The following is a 24,590-nucleotide window of genomic DNA, read 5'->3' on the forward strand; positions in this document are numbered from 1 at the left end:
GATGGACAATGTTGGGTTTCGATCAAATCTAGAGCTGTGTGTTCAATTTTAGACTCGTTAGATCAGAGAACTTTTTTCTCTGTTTGTTGCGATCTCTTCACATCGGATTTCATACAGTCAACCACTTTTCCATGAAGTCCAGCTCCGTGGAGTGTCCAGGCTTTGGATTTCTGTTGGTGAAATCTTCTATAAGGAACTTGCCAGAAGCTAAAACCTTGTAAATATACACTTCTACACTTTTAGATCAAAACTGAATGTTGTATGTCGAAGCCTACAGCAGTGTTTCCTCATCAGCTTCATCTGTTTACAAGGATCTTTATCAGGGTTTGTGGTTCTCTGAAGAACCTTCAACATCCACGGAACATTTGTGTTCCACAAATCGTTCTTTGTAGTGGACAAAAGGTTGTTTAGATGATGTTCTTGTGTGGAATCACCGTGAAAAACTGTGAATGTTTTTTGGTTCTTTCTGGAACTTTTAGTTTTAAGAGCGTAACAAAATCCTTCTGAAGAACTTTAGGATAAAAAGTTCAATCTAGAAAACTTATGTATCTAATAAACTTATGGTTTATTTGGATCTGGTAGCTGAATAAACCCTAAGATACAATCTAGTAAGAATCGGTTAATAAAAAGATTTAAGATATTTTAGTTAAGTTGTGTAAATGTTGTTTCAGTCAGACAGATTTTCTTTGTACTCACGTGTCAATGGCTCAGTTATGCCTTACGATGAAATAAGATAGAACTTTATTGATACTGAAGGAATTTTTTTTTTTTGCCAGAGATTGCTTCAGATTACAAGAAATAAAATAGATAAAATATAAAAGAAAATAAATAATAATTATTTAATAAATAATTAAATAAATAAAAAAATAGATAAATAAAAGAACAAACACCTGAAATTCTGCTTGAAGCATCAGCTTTATTTCGAAGCTTTTATCCACACAAAAGCAAAACAAAGATACACACAAGGAGTGTTCAAACAAACCAAATCAACATTTTTATAATAAGAATTTAAAAAAAAAATCCATCTCCGTCTTCACATAAACAAAATTTTCCATTCTCACTAAGTGCAAACACTTTTGGTCTGAGGGAGCGGCATTAATTAATAAACAAATTAATTACACATTGCTTGCGTTTCGGTCGATTTGATCGGCTTCACGATTCTGTTTTCACATAATCATTCGTCCTTTTTTATTTCTATCGACGTTCTTTCTTTCACGGAAATGAGAGGAGTGACAAAGAGGGGAAAAATAAACAACGGAGGATTTAAAGGTAAGTGCTTTCAGGTGTTGGAGTTTTCACAGCAAAATACCAAGCCTTTTTGAATATCAAGGTCATTAATATGTCATCAGAAGAAGACAGTGAGAGGGTTTTTATCGTTTAAAGGATTTTACACGAAAGCTAACGAATCATAAAACACGTTGCGGCGTTTCGATTGACAGCTAGATCTGAACTACTAAAGAGGAAAAAACATGGCGGCTTGCTGGGATTTCTCTCCCTTCGGTTTCAGTACTCAGCGTTAAAGGGATAATCTTTGTGCTTCTTGCTCCTGGAAAACAAAGCAATAAAAAAATATCAGGATGTTTATCTGTATGAAGACTCTCTGTGGATGATGTCTGTCATATAAAACACTCACCACTGCATGGGACAAACCCTGTAGTTCCTGTTGAAGCTTAAAATGGTCTTCATGTCATCCTCACTCAGTTCAAAGTCAAACACCTGCCATCATAAAGACATTAAAAATATAGTAATAATAATAAAAAAGCTTTCTGCAGAGTGGAGGAGTTTCTGTTGAAAGTTTACCTGGAAGTTCTCCTTGATGCGAGACGGAGTCACAGACTTCGGGATCACGATGACATTCCTCTGGACGTGGAAGCGGATCAGGACCTGGACATGTGGGTTAGATAGATAGATATAACAATAATATAACAAAAATATAATATAACAAATAGAATAAAATAAAATATAACAAAAAATATATTAACATCTGGAAACAATACCCTATTATAAAACTTTACACTAATCACACACATTGTTACTCACTTTATTATCAACATAATCAGTCACTGTGTTCACAGGCCATAAAGTCCTCTTTTTATTCTCCATATTTTGTCTACTTTTTTTTTTTTTACCTTGTTCAGCCTCCCACTTTATTGTACATTGCATTTATTTCCTTATTATTATTTTTTTTTATTATTGTATATTAATTTTATTGTAAAATAAATTTTAAATACTATTTTTAATCTTTGTCCTAAAAAAAATATATTTTAGATACAGTAGATTGCATTTATTTCCTTTTTATTCTATTTATCATATTTATTTTCATTTTAAAATTTAATTGAATTTTTTTAAATTCATTTTTAAAATTTCATTTTAATTTATTTTTTAAAATTTCATTTCAAATACCATTTTTAAAATCTTTTTCCTGATTTCTTTTTATTGCATTTATTTCCTTTTTATTCTTTTTTTAAATCATATTTAAAAACATTAGACAGTAGATTGCATTTATTTTCTTATTATTCTATTTTTTATTGAATTTTATTTTATTTATTTATTATTGAATTTTTATTTTATTTATTTTATTTTTATAAAATTCCATTTTAAATATCTCAAATCAAAACACAAGGAAATAAAACAGAGAGACGAGTGGGAGAAATGATCCTGAAGCTTCTATTGAGTTCCTATAGGTTATGGTGTTATGGGCATGTGACCTACATACGACTTTCAGTTAGAGGCCACACCCTTTACAACAAAAGCATACAATAACGATCAGTTAGAGGCCATGCCCTTTACAACAAAAGCATACAATAACGATCAGTTTCTATTACAATAAAGTTTGCGGAGCAGCATGAAGATGTTTTTATTGCGGAAATGATGAAGACACAGCCGTCTCTGAGGTTCATACCCTGTTGTTATGTTGTAGATGATAAAAAAAGTAGACAATAATTAAACCATGTGACACAGTGAGCTTCATTTCTCCTACCTGAGCGCTGGTCTTCTTGTGCTTCTCAGCAATGGTTTTGATCTTCGGCTCCTCCAGCAGTGATGGGTCTTCTGGCTTAGCCCTGAACATTAAATGTACATTTTTATATTTACATTTCTGGTACTTGGCAGACGCCCTTATCCAGAGCAATGTACAAAAGTCTCAAAAAGTCTTTAAAAACAAAGCAGATTATTATTATTCTGTAGCAATAGCTCTTAGTTGTTCAGGTGAACAGTCGGGTAAAATCCCTCACCAGGGTCGATCAGGAGAACCCAGAGGGCTGTATGCGGTCACTGTAATGCCCTTCGACTGGCAGAAGGCGATCAGTTTCTCCTGCGTCAGGTACGCGTGGCACTCGATCTGCAATAAAGGAAATAAAGGTCCAGAGGAGATAAATGATGACTCGTGTGTGTCGTTAGATCTGACTGCATCTGATACGGTCATTTAAGTGCTAATTTTTCAGGTTCATTATTGTTATTATTATTATTACTATAATAATAATTATTATTATTTTTTATATGTGTAAAATCAGTGCGGATTTATGTTTTTTGCTCACATCACAACACTGGGCTGTGGGTCTAAAAGACAGACACATCTGAGACAAAAGCCAGAAGTCGGAGTGTTCTAAAGCTGGCGTAAACACGAGATGACCTTTCACTGGACATCCATCAGTGTAATTTAGCTGCAGGGGACAAGCTAACAACATCAACGTCATGGCTGTTTAAGAAAAGTCGGATGGAGATTCACAAGAAAAAACACGTACGCCTCGACCCTCCCCTCAGTACAACAAACACGAGGATGTGCAGAACGGATTCAAGGAAAGTATGTGAAATATGTTTTCATTTCCTTTCCCAGTTCTCTTTTTTCACTTAGGTCAATGACATACGAATATCATTTAGTATTGCCTGACCATTTGGGTGATAACACCTGTAACATTACCAAGCCAAGGTGTATGTGCACGTGATTACCATTTAAAGACATCTTGCTAGACGATAATATCACCTGGCCATTTGTGCGATACCCCGTTCTTACGCTGAATTTACATTTAAAGTGAAATTACAAACAGGAAACACTGTATAAATAGTTTGTGCAGGATTTGTCCTGTATTCTTTTTGACTGCAATGAACCCAAAGTACTTGTATTTTTTTTTATAACTTTTTCATCAAGATCTTCGACACCCTCATCGTTTTATTTTTTCTTACATTGGCGAGGCAGCCAGGAGGGATTCCCAAAAAAGTTTTCAAAAATCTAGAAAAGAAAAAAGTTAAGGGCAGAATAGAAATTAGAGGAGAGTTATTGAGCATAAGCTGGAGGAGCTCTTAAGCCTATTCTGTACATTTCTGTTTGAGATTATAACGGAACTGAATCAACCTGACGGACTGTGGTGACAGAGTTGTATTGGAATTGTTTCTAATGTAGCTGAAGCAAAGTGCTTAAGTTTATAGGTTTCTAAAGTAACTGAAACTTGATGTGTGGTTGTTATGATTCTGTTATGATTTGGGTGCTTAAAATGAACCGCGGCTCTGTAAAGTTTAAAACAAAAACCTGAAGTAGCGTGGTTTTGTCCAATGTACTGCGACAGCCTGAAGTACTGTGGCTAAGTAGACTGTTGTAAAATATAACACAGAAAACCCAGATGTATTATGGTTTTGTCCGATGTACTGTGACGGTGTTACATTGTAAACTGTTTGTGAGTTGTGAGTGTTACTGTAGTTGGAATCGAGGCCCGACGGAGTGTAGCTGTGTCCAAAGCAGTGAGATTTCGAGTGCAAACGCCCAACTGGCTATTTTTATTAATTTTGTATCCAAAGTACTCGATAGAAATGATATAGAAAAATATGTTGGACGTTTGGGGGACAGTGTTAGAGTGGCCAGGTTAAGGTGGTTTGGACATGTTCAGAGGAGGGAGAGTGAGTATATTGGTAGGAGAATGTTGGACATGGAGCTGTCAGGCAGGAGACAAAGAGGAAGGACAAAGAGGAGGAATATGGATGTAATAAATGAGGACATGAAGCTAGTGGGTGCAAGTGTTGATGCAGAAGATAGGGATAGATGGAGAGAGATGATTCGCTGTGGAGACCCCTGAAGGGAAAAGCCGGAAGAAGCATCCGAAGTACTGGAGTTGTGAATAAATAGACTAACGGGTATCTTAAACCTCCTGAATGGCTCACCAATGTACGAAAAATAAAACAATACATGTTGTGTAACCGAGTTCCAGAAACGCTAGATTTGTATGAAGATAGCGATGAGAACTCAGAAAGAGATTCTCAGTCAGTAGTCAGTACACTGACTGTACAGTAAATTCTCTCTTCTATACCTGTGCGTGCTAGTGAAGGAGATGAGGAACCAATGACCTCTACGATGGCCAGAGGATTTAATCCCAATGAGCTAGATGCTGTGCTCAAGAATATTGATCCTGAAACTACAGAAACTATAGAAGTTTGATCCTGCCTCACAAAATCCTTTATATTTTCTAAAAAACTTGAAGCAATATGCTGACATTTAAAATTTTACAGATGGTGCTGCATGCTTTGTGTTTAACTATGTGTTTGCCTGAGATTCTGCCTGGAACCAGAACTGCCAATAAGTGAGAGAGGAAGCAGGCACTACTTGGTGTGATGTCAGTTAACTGGGATAAAATATCTGATGTACACATGAAGAAAGGAGAGCCGATGGTATTATTTTCAGAGTGATTATTGGAGGTATTCAAAACTTTCAGTGGTAATCCAAACATTTCTAAGAATGGCTCCAGTTTCAAATCTGCTTTGATTAACAAATGTGACCCACTCACTCGTTCTGCTGTAACAATGTTTGTGACCCGCCTCTCTGAACATAATGACATCATTGCTAAAATGACAGTTTTACAACAGCAATGCTAACCTAATGAGATCCGAACCTGTGTCAGCAGGAATAGAGGCAGTAACACAGCTTCCTGTAGAAACGATGACCATGCTACTGGAGATAGAACGGAAAGACCAGCCCCTTATAACTCTGATAAACTACCAGGAGGTAGAGCGTTTTCGTATTTAGCTCCAAAACTTTGGAACAATCTTCCTGACAGTGTTCGGGTCTCCCAGTTTAAATGTAGACTAAAGACTTATCTCTTCAGCCTGGCGTACATTTAACACATCCCATAACCTTGTGCTCAAGTACATCTGATTAAATACACATTATCATCTAGTACTGCTAATATTATGAACAGCAGCTACGCTAATGCTGTTCCATTGTTTCCCTTCTTCTACCCATCCCGAGGCATACAGAGACACTGCCGGCTCCAGTGGCATCCGGAGATGGACCAGCTCCGGCCGGGTTCTGCTTGTGAGGATTGCGATATTCAAGCAGCGTTGTGGACAACAACCTCCTTATTGATTTACATAACACTATACACATGCTGTATCTGCATCACACAACTGTCACCCAAATGAGGATGGGTTCCCTTTTGAGTCTGGTTCCTCTCAAGGTTTCTTCCTCATACCATCTAAGGGAGTTTTTCCTTGCCACAGTCGCCTCAGTCACCTCAGGCTTGCTCACTTGGGATAACATCTAGGACTGTCTGTTTGTTTGTCTGTTTATATGTTTGTTGTTTTCTTATGTCGTTTCTCATGTAAAGCTGCTTTGAGACAATGCTCTTTGTTAAAAGCGCTATACAATAATAAATTGAATTGAATTATTCATGTGGCAAAGAAGAACATATTTCCAGAGAACTCTAATTTCCTCTTAAGAGAACAGACCCCAAAATGGATATAAATCAGTTAAAGGCTACAATAAACAGACTGAGTAAGGAGCTCAAGAATCTGTGTACCTCCTTGCCTGCTTTTTAATCACAAAGCAACTCAGCAAATTTGGCACGGTCAAACAAACGAGTTGTCTTTCGGTCAGGATTTGCATCGTCACAAAACTGAAATTAGTGATGAGGTCATGGTAAAGAACTACCAACCTGGGGGCCCATGGCCCACTAACTGGGTGAGACCATGCAGAGATTCAGTTTACAAACTCAAGATTCAAGATTCCAGAAGCTTTATTGTCATTTCAACCACATATAGTTGACGCAGTACATAGTGAAATGAAACAACGTTTCTCCAGGACCTGGTGCTACAGAAACATACAACATAAAGATCAAACACAAAAAACAACACAGAGGACAGAAGTTTGTCTTAGCCACATAAAGTGCACAGTGTGCAGCTAGGTGCAAACAGAGCAAAGACAAGACAGTGCAAAAATAATAAATACAAACAAAAGACAACACAAAAACACAGGACACTTAGTGCCGAAAAGAAAGAAAAGGATATGTGTAATGGAATATAAGTGAAATAAAATAAGATAAAATGAAATGATGTAAAAAATATTGTGCAAAAAAAATTCAACAGCAGCAGTTGAGGTAGTGCAAATAGAAATAAACATAAATATAACTATAGCAGCGTATGACAGGTTGAGGTAGTGCAATAAGTAATGAACAATATAAATTATATGTGTGTGTGTGTGTATCCATCCAGGTGAGAGAGTGTGTGTGTGTGTGTGTGTGTGTGTGTGTGTGTGAGAGAGAGACAGAGAGTTTTGTACAGTTCAATCCTGGGTGTTGAGGAGCCTGATGGCTTGAGGAAAGAACTCTTATCGATGTGTGATTGTATGTTTATTACTAATATCTTCCTGTTATTGAACTTATTAAACTGTAATGTTCTAAGTATTCGTCTAATGAAAACCAAGAGTCCCAAGCGACGCAAAATGAAGCAGAGCTGGAGGTCCAGGCAGAAGGAGGTTTTTTTTTTTTTTGCTAACGTTCCACAGTCAACACCAGTAAAACAAAAGGTCTCTGGTACAACTACATCATGACAGTTAACAGATGCCCATTCTAGACTTTGTTTACTGCTTACAAGTCCAGAGACTAAGCAAAAATGGACCAAACCATCCACAAGTAGGACATATTATGCCTTCCCTCCAATACGGTCCCACAACACATTAAAAATGTATTTCAATTTTTTCGTAAGGATTTTCCTGTACGCTATGCAGTTTAATTGTGATAAATCTACTACAACTTATTTCATATTGCTAATTAATATTAATTTATAATCAAATCCAACTGTAATCCATGTAATTTCACAGCCTCCCAGGTATACTCAACCACAACATAATGAAGAGCGATCAGAAGAACGCTTCAGGATGCGTTCAGGAGCTCAACATTAACATGACAACATTAGCATGCTGTCCATGGATCCTCGATGGGTTGGACAACAAATGGGTTGTCAACAAGCCCCAATGTCATGGAGCGTTTCAAGAGATGTCAAGAATGTGGCTCATTCAACAGAAACCAGAAAAGCACCAGTGGGAAGTCTTTACGGTGTTCACTGGAAATGTGAACCGAAACCACAAGGGACAGTGGAGTTCATTCACTGATGTTGGAGGAATGCCTGCAAATAGCCGTCTTCTATCTGCATGCACACTATTCACTGGAGCAACATTTACAACCATTAACGATTGGGGCGCTAAGCTTAACCTTAAAATACCCCAGAAAACAACCTACCCAGACATTCAGTCTTCTTCAACCTTATTCCTGTCATTAATGAAGAATATCAAGAACAACAGAAAGCATTAATCATTTATCAGAGGATAGGAGGTCAGACAGGCAAATACTATCTATCTATCTATCTATCTATCTATCTATCTATCTATCTATCTATCTATCTATCTATCTATCCATCCATCCATCCATCCATCCATCCATCCATCCATTTTTGGGACAATTTAAAACTACTGAAATGTTTTGTACTTTTGTTTCTTTCAGCCAAATACGACACGTACAGTTTAATGGATCACACAACAGACAAGATTTGTGTACTTTGAGTCGGTCCAGCTCAGATTATCTGACATATTTTTACATCCTGTACGTTATTCATTCTAAGTAACCTTCTAAGTATGTGTTCATTACTGTAAAATGAAGTTACATAACTACACACTTTACTGGATATTTTTTGCATTGTTTCATCCTAATTAGGAAACAATGTCAATACACACCATGTTAATCTGGGATGTTTTAATTTTCAGGTTACTGAAGCATCTTTACAGACAGACAGATTTATTAGAGAAATTCTGCGTGTGGAATGTCCCAACATTCACCACCAATCTGATATATGGCATGTTGTCAAAGGTAACTGACTAGAGAGTAATAGTTCTATCTACATCAAAATGTAATAATAATATTCACGATCTCTCCAAAAAGCTGTATTATACTAAGCTTTTTTATTCATCTTTAGCTATTTAGAAATTTTTCGTTGCAATGTATAAACAATTATCAGCTGTGAACTACAACATTTTCCCTTGGTATGCACTATATTCTCCCTACATGATCATGATCACCTGGATTTAACTAAGCAAATAGGTAAGAGCCTCCCACTGGATAATTACTGCATGTGTAACCCCCTCCCAGGGCCTACTAGCGGGTCTCAAACCTGGGTCTCCAGCATGGGAGGCGGGCGCTCTAACAAGGAGGCTAAAGTTGCAGCCTCTAGTGTCGGTCGCTAGTGAGGTTTACCTGCACAGCACCTACCTCTGGCCTTTATTACTACGCAATGGGGGCATTACATAGACATAATAGTTGATACAATCATTTACTTTGCAGTAATGTTATATTTGAGCCCCTAATATAACACAACCCTAGGGCAGTGGTAGCTCAGGTTGGTTAAGGTTCTGGGTCATTGACCAGAAGATTGGGTCCCAGCACCACCAAGCTGCCACTTTTGGGGCCCTTGAGCAAGGCCCTTAACCCACCCTGCTCCAGGGGCGCTGTATCATTGCTGACCCTGTGCTCTGACCCCAACCCCCAAGGATGGGATATGCGAAGAAAGAATTTCACTGTGCAGTAATGTACATGTGACAAATAAAGACAACTTGCACCATTACAGGGTACAATCTGCATTTTTCAGGTTCAGATTTTTAGTTATACTTCATTCCTTATAGGGACCTACATTTTGTTGGTGTAATGTTTAAAATATTGGGGTTGGTGTACCACAAACATATATAATTTAGGGTTTACAGTTACACTACACTAAGAGAAGTGGAAGTCCCTTCTATTTTTTATAATTCAAGTTTTTATTGTTTTCATTCGGTACATGACAATATCATACAAAACACAGATCACAACTCTATACAAATACTGTATGTTAGGTCAGAATATACACAGTGGCTGCGGTTAATGGAAATAGACAAATACTAACTAAGGACAGAGAAAGTGAAAAGTCAAACTTATTGTGTCATGTGAAAAGGCAGCGTCACAAAGTTCCAAAAGACTTCCCAGATCGGAATGTCCACAGGAACCCCTGCACTGTTCTTATTATGTAGTTTGTTAAGCAGACGTTCGTACGAAGCTGTCTTAGTCATTATGTTGAGCCATTCTTTAAACTCTGGGGTTTTGGGGGTTTTCCAGTGTCTCAAGATGACTCTAGCCGTCGCAGAGACCCCCACCATGATCACTGCAAACTTTCCCCTTGTAATATTTGGCATCTGCTCCTTGTCTCCCAACAAACACAACCTTGGTGATAATGGTATTGTTGTTCCAAGCCATCTACTCAAAATGCTTAAGGTTTGGCACCATAAAGGCTGAATAAGTGGACACTCCCAGATACAATGAATAAAAGTACCGCTGTCCTTTTGACATTTCCAACAGACATCATTGTGTCAAACCCATTCTGTTGAGTCTAAGAGGTGTCAGATAAAACCTATGTGTGATTTTATACTGCGTAAATTGTCCTCTAACTTCTCTTACAAATTTACCTGTGTTTGACAAAATTCTTTTCCACTCTTCATCCCCTATTACAATCCCCATATCCTTTTCCCATATTTTCTTTAAGTTAATGCAGTCACTACTGAGCACCTGGTTGGTCATCCTGTAGAATACGGAGGCTTTTTGTTGGGGGGGGGCAGTTTTAGGAAGTCCAAGACATGAGTTCCGTCCATTTGCTGAATTTTTGTGGAAACACAGTTTCTAATTTGAAGATATTTCCAGAAATGATCTTTGCCATTTAAATTATACTTCTGTACAAGATTATTATAAGACATAAATACACCCTTTTCAAACAAATCTGATGCAGTACACAAGCCATTCATATGCCATTTCTTCCAATATATGGGTGACTTCCTGATACAAATAGCGGGATTATACCATAGGGAAGAGTATGTTTGTTTACATTGTGATAATTTATGCATCCTGTGAATCTTCGCCCATACCTCTCTTGAGTGCTTCATGATAGGGTTTGTGGTTGTATCTAGACATTGAGACTAATACTCGATAGGTCTATATGGCCATGACAAGGTTTTCTCAATGGTAACCCAGTCAAATTGAGTATCATTGTTCCAGTGCTTGGCCAATTTGGCCATTTCAAAGGATATCTGATAGAGCCGAGGATCTGATAATCCCAACCCTCCCTTATCCCGAGATGCACGTAGTGTGTTAAACTTTATCCTGGGCCTTTTCCCACTCCATAGGAAACGTTTAACCATCATATCATATTGATTAAAGATCAACTGTGGTATTGAGAGTGGTAGCATCATAAGCACGTAATTAAGCTGAGGTGAAACCACCATCTTAATTATATTCACCTTCCCCCATAAAGTTAACTGAATTTTCCCCCATTTCTCCAACTTACTTCTTATGTTTTGTAGAAGCGGTCCCAGATTTAGCATAGGGGTCTCTTCTAATTCCCTGCTTATCGTGATACCCAAATATTTTATCCCTCTTGAGCTCCACCTAAAGCCAAATTTAGCTACCATATTTGCGTTACATATTCCGAATATAGGCATAGCTTCCGACTTCGTCCAGTTAATTTTATATCCAGACACTTTAGAATAGGATTGAACTAACTCCATTAAGTGAGGTAAGGACTTATCTGGATCTTTTACCAAGGCCAGGATGTCATCAGCATATAAAAACAATTTATGCTCTTTGTCACCTCCCCATGCACCTGGAATGTTTTTGTTAGCCCTAGTAGCAATGGCCAGTGGTTCTAGTGTGATACTGAACAATAATGGTGACAGGGGGCACCCCTGTTGTGTCCTCCTGGTGAGGTCAAAAGATGGAGAAACTTTGCCGTTGGTGATCACACATGCCCTAGGTGTCTTGTATAATGTTCGAATCCACTTGATGAAACAAGGCCCAAACCCAAAACCAGCCAAAGTTGTGAACAAAAATTCCCAGTGAACCCGATCAAACGCCTTCTCTGCGTCAAGTGAAAGGGCAACGATTGGATCAGTTTTATCTCTGTTTAGCCAAATTAGATGGAGTAACCTTCTCATGTTATCTGTTGATGACCTGTTCATCATGAATCCAACTTGATCAGGGTTTATAATATTGGGTAAAACCTTCTCTAACCGTAACGCAAGAATTTTACTAAGGATCTTGCAGTCCACATTAATCAGACTTATTGGTCGATAATTTGAGGGTTCGGTGGGATCCCTATCTTTCTTAGGGATCACCGATATTAGAGCGTCATCAAAAGAGGAGGGGAGAGATCCACTAGCATATGCCTCGTTATATACTTCTGTTAATTAAGTAAATCTATATACTGTTTATAATACTCGACTGGGAGCCCATCCAATCCTGCTGACTTTCCATTCCGAATAATAGATACAGCTTTTCTAACTTCAAGTTCTGTTATTGGACCTTCTAACATATTCATTTCCTCTAGGGATAATTTAGGCATTTTGACCTTGGAGAAAAAACTGAGCAGTTCTTCCTGCTTAAAACTAACACCAACAGTGTACAAGTCTTTGTAAAATTTCTGTACTACGTTATTTATCTCCTTTGTTGATGTTACTATTGTGTTTCCTTTCTTGATAGCTGTTATTAAATTACACATATGCTTTTGCTTCAGCTGTCTCGCCAGCAATTTAACAGTCTTCTCCCCTTCCTCATAGAAAGTAGTTCCCAATCTAAATAGGGCATATTCCACCTTTTTATTATAAATTTCCTGCAAATTTGAGTTTACAAATCTTTTGATGTAATTGATTTGAGAAACACTGGGATAATTCTTTTTCAAAATTCTTAATTTTGTTATCTAATTCCTGTATTCGGTCCCGATCTTCCCTTTTCCTTTTAGACGCATAACCTATTATCTTCCCTCTGACATATGCCTTAGATGCTTCCCATTCAGTTGATCTTTTTTCAGTACTGCCAGTATTAATTTCGAAGAAGGATTTTAAGTCTCCTTTCAATGACACACTGAAGGCCTCATGGGACAACAGTGAGGTGTTTAATCTCCATCTGCCTTTTCTCTCTTCGTCACAATTAATGTCAATGCCTAACATCACGGCTGCATGATCTGACAAAGTGATAGCATTTATTTTGCAGTGGGTAACATGTTTTGCCAAAGTGTTGGAGATCAGAAACATATCAATTCTTGAGTGGGATTTATGACAGTGTGAGTAGAAGGTGTATTCCCTCTCACGTGGATTCGCCAGACACCAAATATCCGCTAATCCATTATCTTCACTCATCATATGAATTATGTCATTTACATATGTCTTTGCTCTTAATAGTAAACCTTGTCATGACTGACCCTTTTTTTATGAAAAATTTATAAGAAACAAAACAAACACAATAAGGTATCAAAAAATGCTCCCTCAAAACACAAACTGGGAGCTCAGACCAATCTCTGGTCTTTAAGCCGTAGCATGGAAACAAAAAAAAAGAAAAAGTTGCAAACAGAACATGCAACAGCAAAAAATAACTCCTCTTGGTCCGTGGTGCACCCCTCATGCAGCTGGTTACATCACTGTCCAGCTGCACGCTGCTCGGGCAACTCACCATCTAAAGCCCAAAACCCACTCGTGTTTAATCTCTACCCATGGTTGACTTTTATATATTCCTCACTGTCCATAAGCATTACTATCTTATAAGAGCATACCTGTTCATGTCTCATCGTTGCGCAATGTGCTAATAAAACGCTCCGCTTCCTCATTGCTGGTAAAACTACGGTTTCTACCTTTCCACGTAAATCTCAGGGTAGCAGGAAAAGCAAGAGTGTATCTCACATTTAGCTGTTGGAGCGATTTCTTGGCAGGCAGAAACATCTTTCTCTTTTCAGCCAGCTCCCTTGTCATATCGGGAAATACAGATAATCTCGCATCCTCCCATTCAATTCCACGGCGCTCCCGCGTGGCTCGCGATACTTTCTCCCGCGCTGACTGCCTCAAAAACCTGATCAGCACCGGCCTCAGCGGCTGATCCTCACTCGGCATGGGGACCAGTATTCTATGGGCTCTCTCAATTTCGAATTCGCCCTCCATGTCGATCCCCAAGCCTTCGCTCAGAACTTTCTTCAAACATTTCTCCAAGGTGCCGTTCGTCCCATACTTCTCTTTCAGCCCCACAAGCCTTACATTGTTCCTCTTACTGTGGTTCTCAAGCATTTGAACACGATCCCACAGAGTTTGTATCTTTTTTCTTTGGCATCTTTATCAGTCGTCAGCCTCTGTCACATCCTCCAGTAGTGAGACACGGCCCTCCGCCTCCTCCATTCGGGCTTGAAGCCCGTTTACAGTGTCTTTTAGCTCCATCATTGTCTCTTTAATGGCGATTGTATCCACTGCCACTACCTGAAGGGTCTTGCTCATTTTAGTAACTTCAGCAAAAACTTTTTCCAGGCTCACTTTATCGTCAATCTGTTTCTCGGGTGATCTCGAAGCTGTCGTTAGTAGTGGGGTCTGTCTGGTTGCCATGTGGTTTGCTTCCTTGAAATATTTGGATGTTGTTGCCATCATAATGCCGTTAAAAACGTGGTTAGGTCTCTAAAATCCGGATCATGGACAATTTCAAAATGTTTTTCAAACGAAATGTCAACTACATATGACTATCAACTACATACCGAATAAGTGTGAATACAATGAACAATGATCCATGGCTTGAAAAAAAACTTTTAAACGATTTGTGGCAAATGACTCTTTTTAAACACACCTGTAAATTTTATTTTTCTTACAGAGGAAACATAACAAGTGAAAGCATAGCTTGTCATTTTACAGGAAAAGTCTCAACTCATTTCTCCTGAAATCTTTCCGGTGTCGGAAAACTTCGAATCAACTGAGCGGAATCATATTAAATCAGGACTGAATGTAATCATATTATTAAAGTGAGCTGTACTGGCTTAGTACTGAATTGAATCATATTGCATCAGAAGTGAATCATATTGTAACGGATCAGTAGTGAATCGAATCCTATCGTATCAGAGGCTAATTGAATTGTAATGGATCAGTAGTGAATTAAATCCTATTGGATCAGTAGTAAATCATATTGTAACGGATCAGTAGTAAATCGAATCTTAATGAATCAGACGTGAATCATACTGTAACAGATCAGTGGTGAATCAAATTGTAACAGATCAGTAGAGAACTGAATCCTATCAGATCAGAAGTGAATTGAATTGTAACGGATCAGTAATGAATCGAATCCTATAGGATCAGAGGTGAATTGAATTGTAATAGATCAGTAGTGAATCAAATCCTATCAAATCAGTAATGAATTGAATCCTATCGGATCATTAGTGAAACATATTGTAACGGATCAGTAATGAATTGAATCCTATCAGATCAGAAGAAGTTCATTGAATTGTAACACATCAGTATAAAATTGAATCATATAGGATGAACAGTGAATTGAATCATATCGGATCAGTAGTGGATCGAATCATAACGGCTCGGTAGTGAATTGAATCCTATCGGATCAGTAGTGAATCATATAGTAATGGATCAGTAGTGAATTGAATCCTATTGCATCAGAAGTTAATCGTATTGTAACGGATCAGTAATGAATTGAATGCTATTGGATCAGACGTAAATTGAATTGTAACACATCAGTATTAAACTGAATCATAGAGGATGAGCAGTGAATTGAATCATATATTATCAGTAGTGAATTGAATCCTATTGGATCAGAAGTGAATCATATTGTATCAGATCAGAAGTGAATCATGTTGTAGCAGAGCAGTAGTGAATTGAATCATATAGTATCGGTATAGAATTGAATACTATCGGATCAATAGTGAATCATATAGTATTGGATCAGTAGTGAATGGAATACTATCGGACCTTTAGTGGATGGAATCGTATCAGATCGGTAGTGAACTCCTGCCACAGTTCACACAGACATCACACTTTTTCTTCATTCTGATGTTTGATGTGAACAATAACTGAAGTTCTTGATCTGCATGATTTTTAGTCTTGTGCTACTGCTCCATGATTGGCTGATTAGATACCTGCCTGACTGAGTACAATAATAAATTGAATAAACTGAGTACAAGAAGTACAATAATAAATAAAGTGGACGATAAATAGGGTGTACGTTGTACCTGATTGTTGGCAGGTTTATATTTGAGACCTGGTTTATTCAGAATGGCTTCAATCTGCTCTCGGTTGAAGTTGGAGACACCGATGGACTTCACCAGTCCTGCGTCCACCAACTCTTCCATTCCCTACAACGAGAAGATCCGTGTGGAGTGTAACGACATGATGTTGCCTCAGGAAGCATTTTCTAAAATCAAAATGGAATCGAATTTCTCACCTCCCAGGTCTCCAGGAAGCTGGTGTCATCACCGATGATAAAACCTTCCCTGTCCAGTGGGAAATCTTCTGCTCCAGGCTGAGAGACAGAAACAGCCTTATTAAACACAAAGACCAATAGAAATATCCTGAAATATCCTTCATTCGGCTGCGTGAGGTGAAACTCAACTTAACGTCTTCTTATCGTTATATACACTACATAACGCTTTCCCATGCCTTATCTAACCTTCTTTACGTTAAATAAACCTTTGCGCTTAAAGACTTCTTAAAGACAAATCCAAGCTTGCGTCACTTCATCAGCTATCTAATCCAGTCACCGGGGGATAACAGGGCGCAGGTCAGGCATATAAGAGGTCTGTGATTGTGTTCAGATTCTCAGGGGTCAGAGATTAGACCTAATTTCCCCCAGGACTAATTCTGATCTGGAAAAAAAAAACTATATATACTGCTACTACTACTATTCCAGCTAATGTGATTATTACTGCTACCACACTGCTATTATTAATACCACTATAGATCAGTAATGAATCGAATCCTATCGGATCGGTAGGGAATCATATTGTAACGGATCAGTAGTGAATTGAATCCTATCAGATCAGAAGTTTATCATACTGTATCGGATCAGTAGGGAATCATATTATAACGGATCAATAGTAAATTGAATCCTATCACATCAGAAGTGAATTGAATTGTAACACCTCAGTATTAAATTGAATCATGTAGGATGAGCAATGAACTGAATCATATAGTATCACTAGTGAATTGAATCCTATCGGATCTGAAGTGAATCATATTGTTTCAGAAACAGAAGTGAATCATACTGTAATGGATCAGTAGTGAATTGAATTCTATCGGATGAGCAGTGAATTGAATCATATAGTATCAGTACAGAATTGAATACTATTCAACTCTGTACTGAATTCTGTACCACTATTACTGTTATTATTACTGTTAATACTACTAATACTGCTGCTGCTGCTTCTAATAGTATAATATCGCTAATATTCTATTTTCCTAATACTACACCTGCTACCATTACTCTTACCATGACTGTTATGACCACACTGCTATTATTATTATTATTATTACTCTTAATACTATTGCTACTACTGCCATTATTACTATTCTTTCTAGTACTGCTGTTATTATTAGCACTATTAACACTGTTGCTGCTCTTTCTACTATCATCATTACTACTATTACTACTGCTGTTATTATCATTTTTATTAATACTACTACTACAAGCATTATTACTGGTATTATTACTACTAATACTAGTGCTGCTACCTCGACTATCTATCTTTACACTCTTGCCACTGTTTCTACCACCATTATTACTACTACTGTTATTATCACGATTGATTCTGCCACCACTGCTACTGCTACCATTATTACTACTGATATGACTGTTATTATTATAAATATAATTATATATATATAATTATAAATATACACAGCTGATCATTTGAGGGTTAAGGGCCTCGCTCAGTGGCCCAGGGGAGGCAGCTTAGTTTTCCCAACACTACACCTACTTCTGTTACTCTAACGAGGACTACTGCTATTACAACCTCTGTTCCTGCAGTATTTCTTTATTATTACTGTGCATATTGTTGCTGCTGCTGTTATTATTCCTACTCACACTCTGCTGCTATTTCTACTAGTATACTCCTGATACTCTTACTACTAACTAACTATTTCTACTGCTATTATCATAACTATTATTATTCCTGCTACCGTGACTGAAGCAGAGATAAAACTGGAACTATATATATATATATATATATATATATAACCTAGCGTTTTATTATTTTATTATATAAAAGGATATAAAAGTCACCTTAAAGCCCACTGGCCAGTGAATCAGATACAGGTCCAGGTAATCCAGCTGCAGGTCACTTAAAGTCTTCTGACACGCCCCTTTTACGGCTGATTTGTGGTGAAAGGTGCACCAAAGCTGTGAGGAGAAAGGAAGATGAATTTTCTCTGGCCGTCGTGTTGAATTCAAGCCAAAATGCTTCGTTTTCAGGGAGCGAGGGTGCGAGTGTTACCTTGCTGACGACAAACAGCTCCTCCCTTTTAACCACGCCCTCTTTAATCATGGCCTGGATGCCTTCTCCGACCTCCTTCTCGTTCTTGTAGACGTATGCTCCATCGATGTGTCGGTAGCCCGCGGCGATGGCGGCTTTCACAGCTGAGGTCACATCGCCTGTCTTCGACTGGGGCAGAGAGCAACGGATTAAATAAACATTAACTCACCTGTCAGGACAGTGTGACACAACGAGCTGAAAAGGCTTTGTTTAACCTTCCTGACTGTAGCGTACAGCCGCGAACGAGCCTTATCACAAACACGGCTAATCAGGAAAAACAAAAATGAAAGGGCGGTGATTATATATGTTCTCCGGCCATTTTATTAGGAACGCCTGAATATCTGCAGAGTCATGCAGTTTATCTAATCAGCCGGGAACCCAATTCACACAGCCATGCAAATACACGTCAAGAGCTTTCAGTTAATGGTCATATCAAGTAAATATAATACCAAAAAAAGGAAAAGAAAAACAGAAAAGAAAAGAAAACCATCATATTTATCAACCACAAAAAACTTTGTGGTTGATAAATATTTCTTTCAATCAAAACTTTTTCTCTTTCGGCTTTTTCCACATATAAGTTTAGATTCATTTTTTTCCCTTAGTTTTATATTTTCCTTATCTTTTAACATTATAAGCGGTTATATTTTTTAAATAAAATTCTGTTAAACATTTATTTGCAAAGTTTTATACATTTATTATTAATATTGTATATCTTAATTACATCACCTTACCCTACCAATATTTGATCTCAACTCTTTAATTATATTATTTTAATTCACTTTTTTTTTTTTTTTAGAAATTGCTATAGAATTTTTTTCTGTAGAATTATTTCTTCTTTTATGTGGTTTTATTTTATTTATTTTTAGTAATTTAACAACACATTTCTCTACTCATACATTAAAACTGGGGAAACATGTATAAATATTTATGTATAATATATTTAATACAATAAAATGCAGAAAATCCAAAAAGAAATAATCAAATAAAGGAATGAATATTTAAATAAATAAATGAAATTATTTTGACTCTCACCTGCCAACAACCGAGACCCACCATCGGCATCTCTGCTCCGCTGTTGAGTTTCAGTGAAGTTGCCATTTTCAACTGGTTAAAGGTAGTTAACTAGTTTGGGGTTAATACTGGTACAGGAGTATGTGTCTCCTAGCACAGACTCACAGTAACTAAGGACAAAGTGAAGAAACAAGCCAAAATATTCGCAGATCAGGCTGTAATTTAATGTAATGCGAATATATCAGGCAAAACACCGCCACCTGTGGACAGCAGTGGGAACTTCAGGTTCTGTTCACTCACTGAGCCAGATCATTTGACTCAGCTTACCAGCAATTGATTGAATGATTAATTGAATGATTCATTCATTCATTTATTGATCATGTCAGCAACAATTAAAGGCTATTTAATAGTAAGTTCAGGTCTGATAAATGAATCCAGATAAACTGATTCGTTTGGGTTTGGGAGCGAGAAGAACTATTGTTTCTTGCCAGGATTGTGTATATCTCCTGTCCTCCAAACACTAATAAAGATTTGCTGAAGAAATAATGACGCTATGTGGGGCAGATGCTTTAAGACCTCGTGCTACAAAGAGTTTGAGAGCACTAGTGAGTTCCTCTGTAGTGAAGACTTAAATAATTTAGATCAACATGATCATGAAATTTACCAGTCTCGGCTCCTGCTCTATTCCTGTTTTGCTGAATTCAGGTCAGAGAGTCCTTCTTATCGATCATTTTGCTAATATATTCTTGGCTGGTGGTTAAGACAGTGACCTGATGTTTAATTTGTTGTATTTGAGGCTCCTCCCACTTTTTATTAGTTTTTCCAGATACAGCGTTTGCGCAGCGTTTGAGCAATAATGACTCAACATTTGTTTAGTCTTTGTTGGAATGGGGATAATCCTCTCTCGACTTTAATGGCCTTTTTCGCAGTAATCATTAAACCACGGACCGCTCCCCGAGGCTTGGTTTTGATAGCATCATCAGTACAGTCTCTTTTGCTATTTCTATTTCGATAGGTGAAGGTCACTCAAGCATCTAACTAGGGTCTGGGCAGTTCTGAGGCACACTATTAAATGTGTTAGGACACATTTGGCCCAGATGGCCTTTTTAGGCTGCCATCTTAGAACCTGCTGTTCTAACTGGTCACGCCTACACAGATCATCCAGAAGAAATCCAGGAAAAGTTTAATATTGTCTGAGAGTGAAAAAAATGTTACAAAACCTGACTGTAACCACATAACTAGCAGTACATAAACATATGACACAACCCTCAGGCTGACTGAGGAGAAGTGCATTATGGGTAATATACAAATGTCACATGAATTTTAAACCCTAATAATAACAGGAAGCACAAAACTACAGCAACACAGACATGTGATAGATCAAAAACACTCAGCTGACTGAGAGGAGATACACTATATTGCCAAAAGTATTCACTCACCTGCTTTGACTCGCATATGAACTTAAGTAACATCCCATTCCTAATCCATAGGGTTCAATATGACGTCGGTCCACCCTTTGCAGCTATAACAGCTTCAACTCTTCTGGGAAGGCTGTCCACAAGGTTTAGGAGTGTGTTTATGGGAATTTTTGACCATTCTTCCAGAAGCGCATTTGTGAGGTCACACACTGATGTTGGACGAGAAGGCCTGGCTCTCAGTCTCCGCTCTAATTCATCCCAAAGGTGTTCTATCGGGTTGAGGTCAGGACTGTTCTTGAGCTAATCTGAAGGCTACATGAAGTTTGGAGGTCTGTAGCGATTGACTCTGCAGAAAGTTGGCGACCTCTTCGCACTATGCGCCTCAGCATCCGCTGACCCCGCTCCGTCAGTTTACGTGGCCTACCACTTCGTGGCTGAGTTGCTGTCGTTCCCAAACACTTCCACGTTCTTATAATACAGCTGACAGTTGACTGTGGAATATTTAGGAGCGAGGAAATTTCACGACTGGATTTGTTGCACAGGTGGCATCCTATCACAGTTCCACGCTGGAATTCACTGAGCTCCTGAGAGCGACCCATTCTTTCACAAATGTTTGTAAAAACAGTCTGCATGCCTAGGTGCTTGATTTTATACACCTGTGGCCATGGATTGGAACACCTGATTCTGATTATTTGGATGGGTGAGCGAATACTTTTGGCAATATAGTGTATGTGTTGTGACATGCGCAGCTAGCATGGGGAAATTCGGGGGTCAGAAGGCGAGCCTGGCATTAATGACCGGAGTGTGTGCTTGTTAAACGATTGCTACTTGTCAATAAACAAGTTTGCCAGACAGGGATGTCCTGTTACCCTTGTTACTGACAATGGTCCAAAAAAAGCACATTCTCAAGCAAGAAGATCCTTTTCTAGCTCTTCTACAGCATACAGTGTTACATCTATCCAAGCGACCGGGTGCAGCCCTGCACAGTTGATGCTCGGACGCCGGGTCAAGAACACCAGGTCCTGTCCTGGAAAAGAAACTGTTGCCCTGAGTGACCTGATTTCTCAAAGGTGAGAACAACAGATGATCAAGCGGAATCCACCCATAAGCTGGATCTGAAACCTGGTGCAGTCAAGATAGACAGTGAGAAAAGCTGGAACAAGATCGCCACCGTTGTTCATAAACACACTGCTCCAAGATCTTCTTCAACTCGTCTTCACATCGACGTGCGTCCGAGGGACGGAGGAGTTCGGATCGAGAACAAACCCAAGCTGAACAGCAGCGAAATGTCCAAATTCAAAACAAGAAGCATCAAAATGTTGTTACATCCAGATACAGCCTGGACACTTGAAATATTACATAGTTAGTACATAGATTGCTACATGGGGCAGAATAATCCCCACCGTCTATGTGGCTGACCGGTAGTCTACCCAGAATCCCTGGATAGTCCTTTATGTGTGTTTATGGATTTTGAATGGCTGCCTTTTTAATTCTGAAAATTCTCATTAATAAATATTCTAGTTTAAAATTATTTTTCCCTCTCTAGTTGTATATTTCTCATATGATTTTATATTACAAGCCATTTTTTTTATTTATTTAGTAAAACAAATTCTGTTAAACATTTCATTTAATAATATTACATCTTAATTACTGCACTTTATCTTAATACTTTATTTTTTCTTAACCACAGAATTATTATATGGTTATTTTATTTTCTGCAACCGCTTTCGTCTTTTACATGGTTATATTTTTTTATTTTTATTTTCACGACGCATAGATTTTTATTTAGCTTTTATATACATAACATTATAGTTATACTTATGTTTATTCTATTTGCACTACCTCAACCGCTGCTGTGTATTTTTGCACAATATTTTTGCACAATACTTTTTTTTACATCATTTCACTTTATCTATTTTATTTCACTTACATTCCAGTACACGTTCTTTTATTTCTTTTCAGCGCTAAGTGTCCTGTGTTCTTTTGTGTTGTCTTTATTGTATTTATTGTCTTTTTTGCACTGTCTTGTCTATGCTCTGTTTGCACTTAGCTGCACACTGTGCACTTTACGTGGCTAAGACAAACTTCTGTCCTAGCTCTGTGGTGTTGTTTGTTGTTTTGTATTGAACTTGTTGTTGTATGTTTATGTAGCACCAGGTCCTGGAGAAACGTTGTTTCATTTCACTATGTACTGCGTCAGCTGTATGTGGTTGAAATGACAATAAAAGCTTCTTGAATCTTGACCACCTGCCTAATATTGTGTTGGTCCCCCTTTTGCTGACCCGTCCTGCACTGTGTATTCTGACCCTTTCTATCAGAACCAGCATTGACTTCTTCAGCAATTTGAGCAACAGTAGCTCGTCTGTTGGATCGGATCACACGGGCCAGCCTTCGCTCCCCACGTGCATCAGTGAGCCTTGACCGCCCATGACCCTGTCTCCGGTTCACCACTGTTCCTTCCTTGGACCACTTTTGATAGATACTGACCACTGCAGACCGGGAACACCCCACAAGAGCTGCAGTTTTGGAGATGCTCTGATCTAGTGGTCTAGCCATCCTGCTCCTAACACATCAACTTTGAGGACCCTTGCTGCCTAACATATCCCACCCACTAACAGGTGCCATAATGAGGCGTATTCACTTCATCTGTCAGGGGTCATAATGTTATGCCTGATCAGTGCATATGTATTTATATACTGCATATTAATATTTTTATTATTAGTAGTAGTAGTATAATGTTTGCTCAAAAACTGTCCTGCATAAAAGCACACCTATAATTTTTTTTGAAGATTTTAAGCACAAGATTAATCTATTTAAAGCCAACTCTCTTTAAAGAAGTTTACAAAATGCTCCTGAAAAAATTAAATGCATGCATTTGAACAGAATTAGAGATTTAAACCAGGTTTAAGTCATGCAAGTAAAAGTTAAACGCAATAAAACATGCAGAAAAGCTGGAAATTATTATAACTTTCACCTTCCATGTACCGAGACCCACAATGGGCATGTCTGCTCCGGTGTAGAGTTTCACTGAAGTTGCCATTTTCCTCAAGGTTCTTCTCAGATATTAGGAGATATAATCGAATAATTTCAGCTGGTTCAAGGAGGTTAACTAGGCCCGGTCAGTACTGGAGCAGGAGGATGGGTCAGCTGATTCCTGATCACACAATGAGCGCAGATAAAGTGTCCAAAATATACACAGCTCCGGCTCGTGTACCGCGCCCATATCAGGCACAACACCGCCACCGCGTGGACTGGAATATAAACCTACAGTTCTTTTCACTGTGTCAGATCATTTGACTCAGAGTCGACTCCTGGACTTTCTAAACCGGACAAAGGTTTTTTTTGTTTGTTCTTTAATATTTTGATCATTAATTGTTCTTTTGACTGAATTTTGACTGAAATAATTTAGTGAAATCTGATCTCTTCTAGAAAATTTTAGCTCTTTCAGCTGAGTCAGATCATTTGACTCAGCGGAGAAGTAAGAGTCGACTCTTGAGCTGGCAAACAAAACAACTGGGTAGTCGGTTTCTAAACCGGACAAAATTTTTTTTGGAG

General features: G+C 38.1%; 1 protein-coding gene across 2 annotated transcripts; it reads right to left on the reverse strand.

Moving 5' to 3' along the window:
- Positions 1-896: 896 nt before the first annotated feature.
- Positions 897-24,270, reverse strand: akr1b1.2 (aldo-keto reductase family 1, member B1 (aldose reductase), tandem duplicate 2). 2 transcript variants are annotated; one of them, XM_058417398.1, is made up of 10 exons: positions 24,010-24,270; positions 18,568-18,735; positions 18,357-18,473; positions 16,521-16,598; positions 16,309-16,431; positions 3,234-3,340; positions 2,981-3,062; positions 1,801-1,884; positions 1,634-1,716; positions 897-1,546 (listed from the first exon to the last, which is right to left on the reverse strand). In XM_058417398.1, exons 1-10 carry the CDS (start codon positions 24,073-24,075, stop codon positions 1,504-1,506), a joined length of 951 nt encoding a protein of 316 aa, XP_058273381.1. In that variant the 5' UTR covers positions 24,076-24,270; the 3' UTR covers positions 897-1,503. The 2 variants fall into 2 exon arrangements, with proteins under 2 accessions (XP_058273381.1, XP_058273382.1); XM_058417399.1 differs by lacking the exon at positions 24,010-24,270 and adding an exon at positions 19,639-22,598.
- Between the last annotated feature and the right edge of the window lie 320 nt (positions 24,271-24,590).

The sequence above is a fragment of the Hemibagrus wyckioides genome, linkage group LG19 (genome assembly GCF_019097595.1).
Source record: "Hemibagrus wyckioides isolate EC202008001 linkage group LG19, SWU_Hwy_1.0, whole genome shotgun sequence".
Classification (NCBI taxonomy): domain Eukaryota; kingdom Metazoa; phylum Chordata; class Actinopteri; order Siluriformes; family Bagridae; genus Hemibagrus; species Hemibagrus wyckioides.

Coding starts and splice junctions, on each gene's coding strand:
- akr1b1.2 (XM_058417398.1), bottom strand. CDS start 24,075: ATGGCAACTTCAGTGAAACTCTACACCGGAGCAGACATGCCCATTGTG. Junction 3,063..3,233: donor GGTTCTCCTGATCGACCCTG/GTGAGGGATTTT, acceptor TTTAATGTTCAG/GGCTAAGCCAGAAGACCCAT. Junction 1,885..2,980: donor ACAAGAAGACCAGCGCTCAG/GTAGGAGAAATG, acceptor CCACATGTCCAG/GTCCTGATCCGCTTCCACGT.